This window comes from Sinohyriopsis cumingii, chromosome 9 (assembly GCF_028554795.1).
Source record: "Sinohyriopsis cumingii isolate HCF-2022 chromosome 9, ASM2855479v2, whole genome shotgun sequence".
Lineage (NCBI taxonomy): Eukaryota > Metazoa > Mollusca > Bivalvia > Unionida > Unionidae > Sinohyriopsis > Sinohyriopsis cumingii.
The window spans coordinates 8360443-8374438 of NC_142969.1; the positions used below are offsets into that span (position 1 = coordinate 8360443).

At 40.4% G+C, this 13996-nt stretch overlaps 1 protein-coding gene across 1 annotated transcript in view; it reads left to right on the top strand.

Moving 5' to 3' along the window:
- Positions 1 to 13996, top strand: part of LOC149791239 (uncharacterized) — a 90581-nt gene that overhangs the window by 57718 nt on the left and 18867 nt on the right. Inside the window, exon 9 of the mRNA XM_089969725.1 lies at positions 1655 to 1729. Coding sequence (XP_089825851.1) covers positions 1655 to 1729 — 75 coding nt within the window. The remainder of the gene's footprint in view (positions 1 to 1654; positions 1730 to 13996) is intronic.

Genomic DNA, 13996 nt, shown 5'->3' on the forward strand with positions numbered 1-13996 from the left:
TTTCATTCGGTATATCTAGTCCAAAGTAGCAAAACCCTTCCGATTTCCATCATCGCGTGAAGAATGCTTTCGAAAGCAAATTAATTAAGATAAACATCAATTGCAACACATTTATTTTTAGAAACGATCATTGGATGAAGTGACGTGCCTTGGAAACAATTTGACCAGCTGATTGTACGGCCTATTTATTTCCTTTTTTTTTTTCTTTTTTTTTTTTTGTCGAATATAATGAATGCTGTAATTGTATGTTTTCTCTGCAATTTTATTTTTGGCGGGAGACTTGTCTTTTGTATATACTCACTATTATTTCATCAAGCGTAAATCAATTCTAGACTATTTAATTGTCTTCTTTCTGTCTTTATTTATTTTATTGATAGGAGTGTACTTTATATTCTAACCTTTATACAGTTTTAACATTGCGTATGCTATATATGCAGTGCAAGCTTGTGATGTCATTGTCATTGTCGTTTCAAACATTTTTCCTTCAAATCAAAAATTTTTTTAATCCTCATTTAAAATTAACGATGAATTTTCCAAGTGCATGCTAAACCTTTTGCGCCAACTTTCAAAGGTATTTGTTGCATTCACAAAATGTTCTTTTCACAACAACCGAAATAATTCGTTCTTGAATATGAGAAAATTAATATTTCATTATGCTACAGTGCACGTCGGAAAACGTACTCCATCGGGATCCAAATATTGCGCCGAATAGCAATTCATTCATACATATGATGCAAAATTATGACCAATTGTTGAATTTTCTGTTATATCCAATATTTTTTATTTTATTTTTATTTCTCATACGTTGCTGGCGCTATCGTTTAAAGTGATTATTAAATGAGAAAATCATATCATACGAATTTTTAATTCCTAAGGTTGGATACTCACTAAGTAGATACATGTCAGAAGTAAAGCTGCCAGATGCTCCAACCTTTCTCTGTTATCAGAAATCAAACGAGTGTCACCTACACTGAAAGCCCCATAATAAGAGGATTGATATAGTCCCAAAGCTAATTTTCACGCATTGTACACATCCGCAAATCAATATCTAAAATATCCCAAAGTTTGAGGAGGTCATCATAGTATGCTTTGAATCGTGTGAGAATTACTACCAACAGTAATGCAATTTTGTACTCAGCGATTTTAGCAAATTTCCCCAGTTTCTGGTTGCTTTTTATCTATTTCGATTTGCGTAAAATAGAAATTATACCACAAAATACTTTTGCTTTAGATATGTTACGTGTATTATTTTAAATACTTATGGAAAAAAAATCACTTAACTCTTGTTCAAACATATTTTGTTAAGATACAACACGTGTGTTATCTCTGCATTCACTTATTTTAATTTCCGCAATAAGAATACTTTAAATATCGCAAATATAATTAGAACTTGTATGTTTACTCAGATTTGTCTGTGACACTCAACTTGAAGACATTACACCCTCTCACTCCTTTGAACGATTAAGAGCTAATGCCTAAACAACTGTATTTCTTGTTGTCGTTGGCAACGTAGATATTATAATAGCAGAGTCCATTCAATATCTTTGACATAGACAAGAACTGACACAAGGGCATATTTATTAACAGTTTTGTGACATAATTACTATGATTCAAGTGAATTATATTCACAAAAATCTATTTCATTTATTTTTAGAACGGCCCTGCAATGAACAAGGGACTACGATAACTTCTGCAACATCTGAAGTACCAAAGACGTCACAGTTACCCGGTATAACTTGACATAAACAAGTACTTTTATGCTCACAACAAGCTATGGATGAGCCCCAGCTGGCTCTCGTGGCTGTCTATGGATAAGGCACACTACTCCAAATGTCTTTGCTTGATACGATGTGTTTGTGTGTGCGTGTTTGTTTGTATTTGTGTGTGTCTGTGTCTATACATGACTTCCTAAAAGTAACATCTTAATGCTTCACACCAGGTCAGGCAGCTGCTAGTAATATTTTTATAAGTCTTCGGTATGACTCTAATGGGATTTTAACCCTAGATATTCCGATATCAAGGCGGACGCTCTAACCACTTACGCCACCGGAAAGTCGTCACATACATACATACATACATACATACATACATACATACATACATACATACAATACATACATACATAAACACACTTTGGACTTGTCGCTAAATGTAGCTGCTACGTACATTATTTAGGGAATATTGTGTTTTACATCTGTTTTGCACGAATTATAATTTATGTTAAAACAGAGTGTAAACAGTGATGATAGAATATGGATCATTTTGAGCATTTTAAATTTGACGCGCCTTGCATTTTCACCACAAAAAGAACATATTTTGCTTATACGCGTAACTTCCAACATTTGTAAACCAATTCCTTTTAATCCCCCAAAACGATGGAGACAGGCAGACAGAGACGGGTAGATACTGCATGTGTTTGCCTCTGTGTTTGTGCATGTGTGTGTGTGTTTGTGTCTGTGTGTGTGTCACAAGGTAGCAACACGCCCACCAAAGTATGATGTATAGTGATTCGCATTATCAAGACTTCAATATTAGAGCTAATTTGATAATTTCATTCCCATGTCTTGTCAAAGTTGACCTGTTTACTTATAGTTTGTCCATTCAAACATATTTTTGCACGTTTCCACTGCGCACTGGGTGCATTTGAACAGAATTCTTCGTTTAAGATTTTGTATGACAATTATCAGCTGAATAGAAATATTGACAATTTATCTCCAATACCCATGCAACAACACGAACCCTTAGACCTTATAGTTGATGTGTGCTTTAGTAGACAATAACTGCTGAAAGTACTCTATAATAATACTAATAACAAAAAGAATAATGTTGTCCTAGTACAGTGCCCAATCTTTAGAAACTCTAAGCGCTTTACTACATTAGATAGCACATAAAAACATATGCAGCGATAAACTAAAAAAAAAAACATTGCTAAGGAAATACAACACAAAAACATGCTGAGAATAATTAAAAATGTAAACATTGCTAGGTCAGGTAGGTATATTGGACTGGAGCCAGTCAACGAAATGTAGCATAGTGAACAGATTTTTGTTCGATTCTGGTAGCTAGTGAAAGTTACATTGCAGGGTTTAGGTTTGCTCAATTCTTCGTACTGTAAGGATGGTCCAAGCAGCCGTGCTTTTAACTTTTTGCAGATTCTGTAGTTGACACTTAGACGAACAATAGTCCAGTCTTGAAAGTACCAACGAACAATAATCGAGTCTTGAAAGTACAATCCATCACATGCTAATTTTACTGGCATCAATCGAAAGAAAATTGCTCAGAGAGTAGATGAGTATCAGCACCCGATATGCAGCTTTGATTATGTTCATTTCATGGTGGTATAATGAGAGCATAATGTCAAGAGTGGCACCTAAGTTTTGTACTGACTGTGTAAATATAATATAAAAATGTTGGCACTGCTGATACTCAATTTTGTGGTAAAGAATTTGAATGAGACTGTCTTTGAACGGTGCTAGGGATGGTTTCAGTTTTATCTTCATTCGTCTGCCATGACTTCTCATCCAAAATGCACCACTATTCGCCTTAGAAGGTAGTTTCAACTTCAGCCGGATAACTGGATTTGTATATTTGAGTATCATAAGCGGATGTCGATCAATGACACTTTGGCGCGGCTGAGTGTACAGAATGTAGATAACTGGGCCGAGAACGGAACCTTGTGTAACACCAAAACATAGATCAACTGGGCTGGAATGTTTTCCATTTACTGACACAGTTTGTCCTATTGATTAAATAGGACTTGAACCTTAGTAAGGCTATATAGTGAATATAAAATACATGCTTAGGACGATGAAGTAATAAATCCTGGTCTATTGTGTTAAGTGCAGACATGTCAACGAGGGTGAGGACTGTAATATTTCCACCTATCGAAAGCAAATAAAATGTCATTAACTATTCTATTATTATAAAGGCAGTTTCAGTAATATGGCAATGGTAGTTTCAGTAATATGGCAATGACAGTATCAGTTATATGGCAAAGGCAGTTTCAGTAGTATGGCAATGGTAGTTTCAGTAATATGGCAATGGTAGTTTCGGTAATATGGCAATGGTAGTTTCAGTAATATGGCAATATCAGTTTCAGTAATATGGCAATTGCAGTTTCAGTTATAAGGCAATGGCAGTTTCAGTAATATGGCAATGGCAATATGCAGACCATGCATGACTAGAAAGATTATTTTAATTCATTGAGATTCTAGCTTGGATAGAACACCTTTTTCTACATTTCTTAATAAGATCGAGATGTTAGAAACAGGTCGGTAATTCTTTAAATCGTTTCTTCACCATTTTGCTAAACAAATTGCAGTTTTGAAAACTGATGCGGTTTCGCCGGATGATAATATGACATTTTATAATATGAATACAATGATTTTCTCACAATAAGAAACACCATTTCACACTAAAAGGAATTATCGATTCGATAATATTTTGGGTAGCGGGTAAACATGTATTTTATTAAGGTAAAAGGTACACATCTAGAAATACCCCGCCATGATTAGTTAATCCTTTTAATTTCACTTACTTGCTTCCTAACATCAGATCAGCAGATTTCATCAGCTAAACATTCACTTTTATGTAGATGGAAGTTTTGTTTCATTGGGCTATTAACTGCGGTGCAAAACATAGCCAGACCTTCGCTAGCCAAGAATCGTCGATTCCTTATATGGTAATATGGGGTAGATTTTGATTGTGGGTCATGCTTGTGATATATTGTTATGATCATTATTGTATTATATATATATATATAAATGGTTGATGCTATTTACGCCAGGCTATTCGTGTTTTCGACCAGTACTCTTGCGTATGGTACTTGTTTTTATAGCATTCGATGTTGATACTTTCTACTCATTTCAATCTTTCAAGAACACTATCATGTCCAAATTTAGATGTCGACACGAAATGCAATAATTTCTGATTATTGGCTTGCAAAGCATGTTTTATGCTTTCTTCGGCAAAATGGGCGAATGTTTGAGTGCAGGAAGGTCTGTGCAATAACATTGTTTTCACGTCTAATGGTCGATTTAAACCTGTTTCTTATAAATGTTTATCGGAAAACACAGGTTTGAATGCTTGGGGGCTTGTTTTTGTTATTATTAGGGTGTACGATGTTGATATAGATAAAACATCGCATCAAAGTGATCTGGAAAAGGGGACCCAACACTATTCGGCTTAATTTATTGATGTGTAAAAATTCGAGATCAATATCACATGACAATTTATATTAAATCGCCAAAATCGCATTCAATTAATACAATTGAATTATTTTAAATTATTCCCTCGATTGATCCCAATTACGTTACCTGGTATTAAGAGCATCACAATATACATATTATATTTTTACGTATTAGTTTATTTCTATAAATTCAACAATCACACGCTGAAATTATCCACATTCTTAGCATATTAGTAGTGAATGGGGATACCCTACGTACAGTGGGAATTAGCATTACAGAACCCCTTGGGACAATCTACGTACAATGGAAATTTAACATGGCGAAAAATCGTGGGACAATCTACGTACAAGGGGAATTTAACATGGGAATAAATCGTGGGACAATCTACGTACAAGGGGAATTTAACATGGGAATAAATCGTGGGACAATCTACGTACAAGGGGAATTTAACATGGGATTTTTTTTTTTTTAAATTTTTAAAAAAGGGGTAGGCAATGGAAAGGCTATCTCTTTTCGAGAAATATGGGGGCCCTGAAAAGGGCCTTTGGTTTATGTTAATATGCCCTTAACATAAAGGGCATTTGCGACATCTTCTTTTCCTCAAACTTCGTCTTACAGCAGGGCCATACATCAGAGTCCTCTTGAGGCAACCTTGTCTCTCTATATAGACTCTTCTTATCCACAGGCTGCTGTTGGTCCTGTGGACAACGGTCCACTTGGATCGGACATACATGAGCATGTCCGTCCTGAACATCATTGTTGACACAAGGGTTGAAGATTCAACGTCTGTCCACATGTTGAGGCTCCGAGAATAGGTGAATCAATGCAGTGAACGGCGCTTATTTATAGGGACAGGAAGGATTGAAACGGATTGAGTTCATTCACCAATCCGAACACGCGTTACAGAATTCAGTCAGCCCGCATCCAATCCGAAGAGTGCAGTCTGTGACGTCACGTAGTCTATATAGATTCGCTAGCGCTTGTGTGCAGTCAATCTATGCGACAGTGATTCAACATGACGGAAACTCAGAAAACGATCCATTGGGGTGCACCAGCAGGGGAGACTGCCCAAGGGAACTCGGACTTACTTTCAGAAGAGGTGAATTGGGATTTTGTGGATTTTCTCTCCTCGCAAGAATTTGTTCCGGAACCTTCGTTACCTTCTTCATTACCGCAAGTGGAGAATTTTAGACAGAGACAGAAAGAAGAATTGGAGAAATTTATACAACGACAAAAGGAAGCGGAACAGGCTTTTCTCCTACAGCAACAGCAACAAGAAGAAGAGGTAAGAAAAAAACAACAGCAGCAACAGCAAGAAGAAGTAGCAGCAAAGAAACAAGAGGGTGAAAATCAAACGGTCACGGTACTGTTGGACATTTTAGCGGAGTTAAGAAGTCTGAAACAAATGTATCAGACTTCTTTATCACGACCGAAGAGAATACGACCTTCCCGAGCTAAACACGTCAACCCTGTGACTAAGCCTACCGTACCACCCTTAGTGATTTCAACCCAATCATCATCAACATTACGCAGTCCAGAAGTAGGCCTTGGCCGTGGCAAAGGCATAAGGCAGTTAAAGTTGATTGCTTAAACTCACCCCTTCACCATGAAGAAAAAGGCCCTTTTCAGGGCCACCCACATTTCTCGAAAAGAAATACAATTTCAATTTGCCAATAACTCAAAAAAAAAAAAAAAAAACACCCATTTTACCCTTATAGTACGTGTCTGTGTATGAGTGCGTGAGTGTAGCTTCTTATTTTAAAATCACAACTCAAAGACACTTACCTTTTATCATTCATTTATTCTCTTCTCCATTTTTACAATCCAATTCACAATTCACAACAGAACACTTTAATGAAAAGTTCATTGACTTCTTCTTTCTCCTTGTTTAGTCTCTCTGTTTTTTTAATTTCTTCACCGTCTTTTCCTCATTTTCTTCCCTTCTACTTTTCTTCTTCTCCTGTTTCTTTGCCTCTTGTAAATAGAATTGTCTTTTTTCTTCCTCTTCTTCCTCTGAAGAATCCCTCTCTTCTTCCGAAGAATCCCTCTCTTCTTCTGAAGAATCCCTCTTTTCTTCTGACTCCTCTTGTTTCTTTTTTGGGCAATCTGGAGACCAATGTCCTTTTTCTTTACAATAATAACAGGTATCTTGACTTTTGTCTTTTTTAGCCCCTGTTTTTGTTCTTTTTTGACGGTCTGGATACTCTGAAGACCAATGCCCTTTCTTCTGACAGATATAGCAAGTATCTTGACTTTTATCTCGAAAGGAAGGAGAGTAGTCCGTAGGCTGGTCTGAAGAGAATTTTCTAATGACCCCTCGCAAAGCTCTGACGAAACGTTCCATCTGGTTAGTCTCTTCCATCGTTGTGCTCGGCTTGAGAGTGAAATGAATAGTGAAAGGACAAGACACACACCCTTTTATATACGCTGGTCTGCTATGACTATAAAGTAGCTCATGGTGTTTGAACTTGAGTCATTTGACTTTTTGCTTTCAAGATGAAACGATCCCATTCATTCGAGAAGAAAGAAGAAGAAAGTAAGAGGCAGAAACGTGATCTATCGCCTCGTACCAGGGCTGAAATCTTGGCACAAATTCATGCCAGTGATTTTGAAGAGGACATGAGTGAACCAGAATCCGAACCCTCTAAACCAAGTTCACCACCCTTAGTCAACCCTGAAAAGTACTATTCCATTCGAGAGACAGAAAAGCGCTCCTCTAGAAAATTTAGAACCACGGCTTACAAATACACGGTGAAGTTTAAAGATTTCAAGGCTGAAGTGCCGTTAGAGAAAGCAGAAGTGTTCATCACTGAGGTGTGGGATTCTTTGCTCACTGCACTCAAGCGACAATGTCAACCCAAAGAAGACGATCGCTTGAGACTTTCCATACAACACGACGGTTTGAAATCCCCTGTTTGGATCGAGTTTAGCACCCCTGCAGAATTGACTGCTTCCAAAGTCATGGACAAGATTCAACACGTACAACAATCTAATGATCAGTTTGACATCACCGATGGTAAAGCCACACTGGACATGACCCACGTCTCTCCTCCTCAAGGGACAGGACGTAAAAAGATGTTATTGGTGGACGACCTTCGCAACACCAAAACGAGTCTCGTCCGAATTAACAACCCTCATGACCAGATGTGTTTAGCCCGTGCCATCGTGGTGGGACGAACCTATGCCGACAAGAACGACACGGTAGAATGGAAAAGAACCTGGAACACTATTCAACGTTCCGACCGAGCCAAACAACGAAACGAAGCAGAACTCCTGTTACAACAAGCCGGACTGCCCAAAGACACACCCTGTGGCATTCCTGAGATGCAAAAATTGCAAGATGTCCTAGCTCCACGATACACCTTGAAAGTGCACCCTCAAGAAATGCGCGGGCCTCTATTGTTTCGAGGCCAAGATTTTAAGGACGGAAAATACATTCATGTTTATCATCACGATGACCATTTCGATACCATTACCAGTATCACCGGATTCCTGGGATACGGTTATTACTGTGAGAAATGTGAGCATGGTTATAACAATCGAGAGCAACACAAGCATTGTGGATCGAAATGCACAGGATGTTTGGCCTCTTCACCCTGTCTGATCGAAGAACCAGTGCCTTGTTCCACTTGTCTGCGCACGTTTGTCAGCCCTACCTGTTACCAACAACATTTGAAGACGCAAGGTTCACAGAAAAAATGCGCTTGTCAACTGCTGAGATTGTGCTCTACGTGTGGACAAGGCATACGTACCAATAGTGTCAAGGCACACGTATGTTCAGGAAAGAAAAAATGTCACATTTGTCACCACATCGTGGACTTGGAACACGAATGATACGTGCAAAAATACCAACCCCCACCAGAGAAAGAGGACGGTCACAAGAAGAAAGGCAATTTCATCTTTTTCTATTTCGAATGCATGCAAGAGACTGGCATTCACATTCCTAATTTCTGCGTGGCTCATCGAGCGTGCGAGAAGTGCATTCAAGAACCTATCTTCAGTCATTGCCCTCACTGCAGCAAGATTCCCGGAGGGCGTGAAAAAATCTTTCGGGGACCAAACACGTTAGCCGATTTTGCCCAATGGGTCTTAGACCCCGTCGACAAGACGTGGAGCCAAGAGGACATCGAACGTTACGGAGATTGTCATCGTCATGCCACGGTGATGGCTCACAATTTTTCCGGATACGATGGACAGTTTCTTCTCAGATACTATACGGAACAAGGCACCGAGCGTCCTAAAGTGACTTTGAACGGAGCCAAAATCATTTTCATGCAAGTGGGACAAGTACAGTTTAAAGATTCGATGAGTTACTTGGCCATGCCTTTGAGTCGAATGCCTAAAACGTTTGGAATGACAGAAATGGCTAAAGGGTACTTTCCACACTTTTTCAATACGGAAGCCAATCAACATGCCGTTCTACCCCATTTACCTGAGGCTCACTATTACGACCCCGACAACATGCGTACCGAACAACGAGAAGCTTTTTACGCTTGGTACCAGGCTCACGCCTAGGACGCTTTCGACTTTCAGGAAGAAATGCTAAAGTATTGTTGTTCCGACGTGGACATTTTACGACGTTGCTGTGGAAAATTTCGAGAACTGTTCATGGAACACGGAGGGGTCGATCCTTTGAAAGAAGCTTGCACCATTGCCAAAGCGTGTTCCTTAGTGTATCGACAACGATTCATGCCTCAAAACACCGTGGCTGTCATCAGCCCTCAAACGACCCACTATGTCAAACGTCAATACTCGGTCAAAGCCCTACGTTGGTTACATTACTTGTGCGACAAGGAAGACAACTGGATTCAGCATGCCCGCAACGGAGGGGGCGAAAAGACCATCGGAACGTATTCGGTCGATGGCTGGGACTTAGAAAACCCCAAGATCGTGTACGAGTTTAACGGTTGCTTATTTCACGGATGTCCCATCTGTTACCCTGACCGTGGCACTAAAAATCAGTTTTTGCAACGGACCATGGAAGACTTGTACCAGGACACTTGTCAGCGGCGCCTAAAGTTGGAACAGGAAGGATACCAAGTGGTGGAAATGTGGGAACACGAGTACGATCACCGTATGAAAACCGATCCCGAGTTTAAACGCTTCGTGGAAAGTTACCAGTTCATGGACCCGCTGAACCCGAGGGATAGTTTGTACGGAGGAAGGACCAATGCCACCTGTTTGCTGTACCAAGCCGACGAAGAGAAAGGAGAAGAAATCAAATACTTGGACGTGTGTTCGCTGTATCCCTACGTGTGCAAATATTGTCGCTTTCCTGTAGGGCACCCGCAATTGTTCACGGAACACATCGACCTGAAAAACATTCGACAATACGAAGGCTTGATCAAGTGTAAAGTTTTGCCTCCCACGAACCTATATCATCCCGTCTTACCTCACCATTGTCAAGGCAAATTGATGTTTCCCTTGTGCCGTACTTGTGCCGAAACGTGCAACCAAGACCAACCTTGTCAGCACAGCCAGGAAGAACGGGCCTTGACGGGAACCTGGGTCAGCGTAGAATTGTTCAAAGCTCTGGACATGGGATACCAACTGTTAGAAGTGTACGAAATTTGCCACTTTCCCAAGACACAACAATACCACAAGGGTGATCCCAGTCAGAAAGGCATTTTCGCTGACTACGTGGATGCCTTTTTGAAACTGAAACAAGAAGCCAGCGGCTATCCTTCCTGGTGTCACACTCCCGAAGACCAAATACAATTCAAAGAGAAATACTATGAACAAGAAGGCATCTCTTTAGACCACATCGAGAAAAACGAAGGCAGGCGATCGTTTGCCAAAGTGATGTTAAATTGCTTGTGGGGTAAAATGGCACAACGACCGTGTTTACCCAAGACGGAATATTTGACAGAACCTTCCCGCTACTTCCAGATGATTCACGACAAAACCAAATACATGAAACACGTGGACGTCGTTCGAGAGAATTTGATCTTGGTCAATTACGAAGAAGATCTGGACTTTGTACAAGACGACCCTTTTGGAAATGTCATCATTGCGGCTTACGTGACAGCTCATGCTCGCTTAAAATTGTACGAAGCTTTAGAACTGTTAGGGGAACGCGTCCTGTACTTTGACACGGACAGTTGCATTTACATCCATCACCCGATTCAACATCACCCTGACATCGAAGGAGACCGTTTAGGAGCCTGGACAGACGAGCATCCCGACGACAAGATTCTAAGTTTCGTCAGTGGCGGTCCCAAAAATTACGGCTACGAATACCGGGACAAACAAGGAGAAGTGCACACGACGTGCAAAGTGAAAGGACTGACTCTGAATTATCGTACCAGTCGAGTGGTCAATTTTGGGGTATTGAAAGAAGCCTTGCAATCGGGAGAGGATGGAAACTTTAAAGTGACCACTTACAAACCGAACAAGATTGTACGTTTACCCACTCACCACATCGTCAGTCGACCTTTGGAAAAAGTCTATCAAATCGTGTACCAGAAGCGAGTTCGACTTCCCAATCATTTCACCTTACCGTATGGACACGTTGGTATAAAACATTGGTTGTAAGAGGATAGCCACCCACCAGAAAGATGACTTCGCCAGAGCAAGAATCGAGTGAGAAACCCGATGAGAACTCCAAGTTCAAACCCTACCATTTTCCAGTCTTCTTACCTGACTATTGTGATTGTGCCCGTCGATTGGACACGTTTCAGAAATGGCCTACGGATAGGGAAGGATTACCTTCTTCGCATGTTTTAGCTAGAACAGGATTTGTCTACTTGGGACCTGAGTCAGGATTGGGATACGAGGTACAGTGTTTCGCTTGCGGACTGAAGTTACGAATGGATCTATGTATCTATAAAGATTCAGCTATTCTGGAACATACTCGATGGTCTCCGCACTGCCCTTACCTTTCTATGGCCTTTCCACCCATCACACTACGGTACAATGTTGACGGTACCTTAGAGACGGTACCTTCCGAAACAAGACATAAAAAACGTAAAAAAGGAAAGATGTACAAGCTGGAGACTGCATTGCGACTAGTATAAAAAGGGGGCTATGGTCAAGATCGATAGTTCATTGTGACTACCAAGACCGAGCGAACAAGATGAATACTTTGAAAGAGACATCGTTCCAGTTTGGGGATTGTAAAAAAGTTGTATCTTCCTCTAGTGTGACTAATACTGGATGGATAAGACCCAGGCATTGCGACGGAAAATGTCCAGAAGGAAACTGCGATTGTCCATGTGGTTACCATTGTAATTGCGTAACGGAGTTTGCAGACGAGTACGATTGTGAGCCTTGCGATGGGACCGATGCTGTACGTTGTGACCTGAGCGATGCCGTAAAGCATCATGGGAACTTTGTTCTCACTGCCCCTGTCATGGAAAGTGATGATGTGCGTGTCAAACCTGAGGGATGCGAAAGCGATGCCGCTCGTCCTCTTAGACATTTTACCGGGTTTAAAGGGGAATGTCGACCTTCACGTTTACCTCCCTACGGATGTCATCCAGCCCTGAGCAAACTCCTGTTCCTGTCACCCAACCCTCATCGAAACGAACCTGTGAAAGACGAATATTCGTTCCCTGTGCGTTTGTCGGAATACTGCGACTTTGAAAATCGTCTTCAATCGTTCAAAGGAAAATGGCCAAAGTATCTGGGAGGACCGACCCCCGAAGAATTAGCCAGAGCCGGATTTTTCTACTTGGGCGAAGGAGATAAAGTCAAGTGCTTCAGTTGCGGTGTGTCACTTCACCACTGGGAACCGCAAGATTCGGCCTACGTTGAACATGCTCGATGGTCACCGAATTGTCATTACTTACCTTTAGTGGGACCGAGACATTGAAGTAACTTCTTACCATAATAATCTGTTCATGGATACTTTACAAGAGAACATTCGTGCTTTGCCTGTGGAGTTGAGAGAACGCATTTACCGAGAGCTGGTCAAAATACAAGTCAAACGTAAAGAACAATTGCATCCGATACGTCACCAGATCTTTAACCACTGGTACCTTCAGGCTATACAAGGACTGATTGAGTTGAAAGTGTTCCATTGGACAGACATTGATCAACGACCTCCTGGTTATAAAAAGGAATGGTTTGGTATGGACGATTCTATCTACTACATTGTAAACGTACTGCATCGAATTCCAGAGGAAGAGTTAACGAATTACCAACATCTTGAACACAATGTCAACTTGGTGAAAGAGGAAACTTCTGAACGAATTGTAATGTGTAGATTAGTGACTCAACGATTTAAATTCGACACTGAAGTAAAACCATGTTTGTGCAAACAGTACATTTCTTGTGTCAGACCAAAGAGGATTTAGTATAACCTATCCATGGATACTTTACAAGAGAACATTCGTGCTTTGCCTGTGGAGTTGAGAGAAAGGATTTACCGAGAGGTGGTGAAAATACAAGTCAAACGTAAAGAACAATTGCATCCGTTACGTCACCAGATCTTTAACCACTGGTACCTGAATGGTATAAGAGAACTGATTCGTCAGAATTTCTTTCAATGGTCAGACATTGTTCAACACTTTGAGGTCGCTAATGATCGACATGTTCATAATTATGGTTACTTCGAGATTCACCTACAGCAATACATTGAGGAAGACAAGGTAAAGGATTACCAACATTTGTTACGTGGAATCTACTTAGCGGAAGAGGAAACTTCTAAACGAACTCTGACGTTTCGGTTACAGTATGCAAGTTTTAGATTCCCTACTGGAGAACGAAGATCTCTGGCTAGAAAGTACGTGTATTGCATCCAAAAAAAAAGAGAATATAAAAACAGGCTGCCATGCCACGGTTTATGTCACATGTCATCCAACAGA